At 58.3% G+C, this 3783-nt stretch overlaps 1 protein-coding gene across 1 annotated transcript; it reads right to left on the bottom strand.

Moving 5' to 3' along the window:
- Positions 1-2475: 2475 nt before the first annotated feature.
- FUT6 (fucosyltransferase 6) lies at positions 2476-3567 on the bottom strand. The gene has a single exon (XM_068981400.1). The coding sequence runs from the start codon at positions 3565-3567 to the stop codon at positions 2476-2478; it is 1092 nt and encodes a 363-aa protein (XP_068837501.1).
- Between the last annotated feature and the right edge of the window lie 216 nt (positions 3568-3783).

Raw genomic sequence — 3783 nt, 5'->3', positions numbered from 1 at the left:
CTCAGGACTCTCGCGTTAACAGTACCAAAATAAAGTGTGGAAAATCCAGCCGGGGTTGTGATTCTGCGCTGAAGGCCTACGGGGAGGAGACGCCATCTCCATTGGGAAGAGGGGGACGGGTACCACTTGCACTATGCTGGGAGGATCCCATTTGCTTTGGGCTCGGGGGAAAGAAAGACGGTTTTGTTCAGGCGTGCAGAAAGGAAAGAGGGGCTGAAAGGGGGCATGTCAACAGGGACCTTCCTTCGCATCTCTCTACAGGCTCTCTTGCCCCTTCCAGGTGTGTCCTAGCCTACTCCCCGGCAAGGTGTCTTTCTGGGTAGGAAAGATTGAGCCACAGTGCAGATGGAAAAACTGAGGTCCAAGTGGTCCAAATCTCCCTCACCCAATAGACCTCTTCGGGCCTGGTCAGCTCCCACCAGGGTGAACTCGGAGCCACTATCTCCTTTCACTAGCTAAAAATATCGGCGCTGCCCATCTCCCTGCGGGGATAGGTCTGGGGCAGGCGCCAACCCCATCTAGCCCAAAACCGGCGCCTGCTGGGGCACAGCTGGGTCCCCAGGGACCTACGTCCTGGGCCGTAAAGGCTTTGGCCAGAGCTCGAGGGAGAATTTTCCAGGAGCCCCATGGAGGATGGAAAAAGCGTGATGTGGTGTTTAGATTTGCCCACTGTGTCACCTTGATGCTTGGCACGCCCAGAACGGGCACAGGGTGTTGGGTTCCTAGCAGGCAGAGAGTGGTCTGCTGGTCAGTGGTCTGAGGAGGGTGGGCAAGAGAGTGGCTGCTGCAAGCCCAGGACTGGCTCACGGGAGACCAGATGGAGTGGACTCCTACCCTTCTTCCCCTCAGACTGGGTAGCACGGGAATGTCTCCAAGGCACAACTGCCCCTTGGCCCAGTTTGTCTAAGGGCACAGTCCCTTCTCTTCCATCCTCCCACACTAGACTGGGATTCTCAAAAGAACAGCCCCACCCTCTCCTTTACTGTTGTGTCTCCTAGACTGGCCTCCTCTCTGCTGCGCTAAGGACCACCTTCTAGAACCTACCAAACATGGTGTCCTGCGCAGACCCAATCCCCATCCTGATGCTGGGAGACTCAGGTCAGATGCTCCCCCCAGGGAGGCTCACCTGGCTGGGCAGGAACACTCCCAGCTCCCTGCTTTCCAGTCTTCTATTTTGCTGTTGCGGCAGCTGGACCCCCTGGAGTCAGCTAATAGGCAGGACTTCCAGGGAGGCCCAAGAGCAGCACTTGGAGGCCAGGCCCCAGACCGTGGGTGGTCAGCTTGGAAGGCAGTTTCAGAGCATGCTGGCTGGCTGGGGTCCCCACACACCCCCGCAGTCTTTTGACTCTGAGGTTTGGGATGGTGGATTCTTACAACATTCGGGCTGACTCAGCCTGGCAGCCGTGGCAGAGAGGCCAGAGTTTCCAGAAGCCGAGGAAGCTGAGCCTCAGTTTCCCCATCCTAGAAGGCCCTGAGCCTCAGAGAGGGAAGTTGCTCAGCCCAGGACACACAGCAGGAAAATCAACTTTGGTGCTTGGGCCTGTTGTCCCTGAAGTGCCTTGGGGGTGTGTGCGTGTATGTGTGGCCTCCTGGGACCACAGCCTCCCTGTCTCCCACCTGGATCCAACCACAAGGCGCTGGCCCAGCCCACCAGAGAATTGGAACATAAACAAGTTCTGCCTTCGCAGAACCCAGGGCTGGGGGTTCTCAGCAGTGCACATCACACACACACACACTCACAGGACACAGAGACTGCCACTCACATGGGGCTTAGAACCGTGCACAAACCTCCTTTAGGGGCATGCCCTGCCCCTCCTGTATCCTTGCAGTGGGTATAGACGATTCACTTGTCTCAACCTCGCCCTATGTGACCTCCCAGATAGCCCCACCCCCACTATCACCTGCTCCCGGCCTCGGTCTTCCCACCTTGCTTGAGGGTTTTTCCTACCTCTGAACACTTGGGGCCGGTCCATTCTCACAAGTTCAGGGCCACTCTGGGCGCCGTAGACTTTTGGGCAGGATGTCTGGCTCCCCATCTACTGGATGCTATCAGCCCACCCCATTTGTGACAAGCACAGATGCCGCCAGACCCTGTGAGTGACCCCTGGGAGCAGAGTTGCCCTGAGAGGACAATGCTGGTGTGGAATAAGGGAGGACACGCCAGTTTTCCTCAGAGCATTCCCAAATGGAAAATGGCGTCAGTATTGCCAACCTTGATACCTCAGAGGCAGTTCATCAACAGCAGCAGTAATCACAAACCAGTCCACCAGAGCCATCACCAGAGGGCAGGATGCCAAGGCCAGTTCCCCAGGGGCAGCCATAGCCCCTGGCAACTCACCCCTGCCCCCACCAGGTAAAGTTCCTAGCAAGCGAGCTCCCAGGGAGGAAAGACCCCTGGTGAAGCCCCAGGTAAGGGAGAGCTCCAGCCACCAAGGTCCCCAGATAGTCAGCAGTGCAGGTGCCAGGCTGGCCTGCTCACTGGAACCAAGACGCAATACTGGGCACCGTCTGGTACCTGGGCTCCTGCTGCAGCTTCCAGCAGGCCTTACAGAACATAAGGGCCCAGGAGAAGGACCGAGGCCGCAGTGTCTCCCGCCAGCGGAAGTAGTTCAGGTAGCTGGCGTAGTCCTTGTCCAGTGCTAGCAAGTACTGCGCCAGGTCTCTGGGGCTCTGGAAGTCGTCGACGTGGATGAAGGCTTTGGGTGGCAGGAACTGTTCATAGTTGGCCCGGCTGGGGCCCAGGACCACTGGCACGGCCCATGCCTGCAGGGCATTCTTCCACAGCTTCTCTGTGATGTAGTCGGGGTGCAGGGAGTTCTCAAAAGCCAGGTAGAACTTGTACTGGGACAGCTGCTTGGCCATGAGCGCGTACGGCAGTGGGGTGTGGAAGCGTCCGTACACGTCCACTTGGAGGTGTGGCTTCAGCAGCTTGTAGTAGTGCACCCTGATAGAGTCTTTCTTCCAGTTGGACACCACCCAGGCCACCAGCTTGGTCTTGGCCGAGATGTTGAGCAGCGTCTCCACAGGCTGGCCAGGCCACGGCTCGAGCCAGCCATAGGGCATGAAGATATCTGAGTCACGGCGGTAGGACATGGTGAGGTTGAAGTAGCCATCTAGGTCCTTCAGTTTCAAGCAGTTGCTGGGTGACTCCATGCTGAACCAAACCCAGCGCTGGCCAGGGGGCCGCGGGGAAGGCGGGAGCTGCGTCTGGGGCCGGTTGCTGACCTCCCGGTGGTGCACGAGGACTGCATCTGCCTGAGGGTACTCGCTTCGGTTGATGGTCAGCTGGCAGTCAGCTGCGCCAGGCCACAACTCCGAGCAGCGGGACAGAGCCACTGGCTGGTTGAATGGCCACGTCCACAGCAGGACACGCAGGGGCAGGTGGGCGGAGGACCCCTCAGTGGCCTGGGAAGGGGCCCCCAGTTCAGAGACCCACATGGGCTTGGGCTTGTCTTGAGACACACGCAGATAAGAGAAGAAGCACAGAGCCAGAAGCAGCTGCAGCAACAGCCCCGGAAGACAGTGGTGCCAGGAACACTTCACCTTGGTGCAACCGGGTGGATACATGGTTTGGAGCAGCTGGGAGGAGGGGAGAGCGAACATGGCATCTTTGACAAGAAGGATAATAACACATGCGTAGGGACTTCCACCTCATGCGAAGAGCTGACTCGTTGGAAAAGACCCTGATGCTGGGAGGGATTGGGGGCAGGAGGAGAAGGGGTCGACAGAGGATGAGATGGCTGGATGGCATCACCGACTCGATGGACATGAGTTTGGGTGAAC

The sequence above is a fragment of the Capricornis sumatraensis genome, chromosome 9 (genome assembly GCF_032405125.1).
Source record: "Capricornis sumatraensis isolate serow.1 chromosome 9, serow.2, whole genome shotgun sequence".
NCBI classification, from domain to species: domain Eukaryota; kingdom Metazoa; phylum Chordata; class Mammalia; order Artiodactyla; family Bovidae; genus Capricornis; species Capricornis sumatraensis.
Note: the sequence above shows the minus strand (reverse complement) of the source record. Positions and strands in the feature narration are given on the sequence as shown.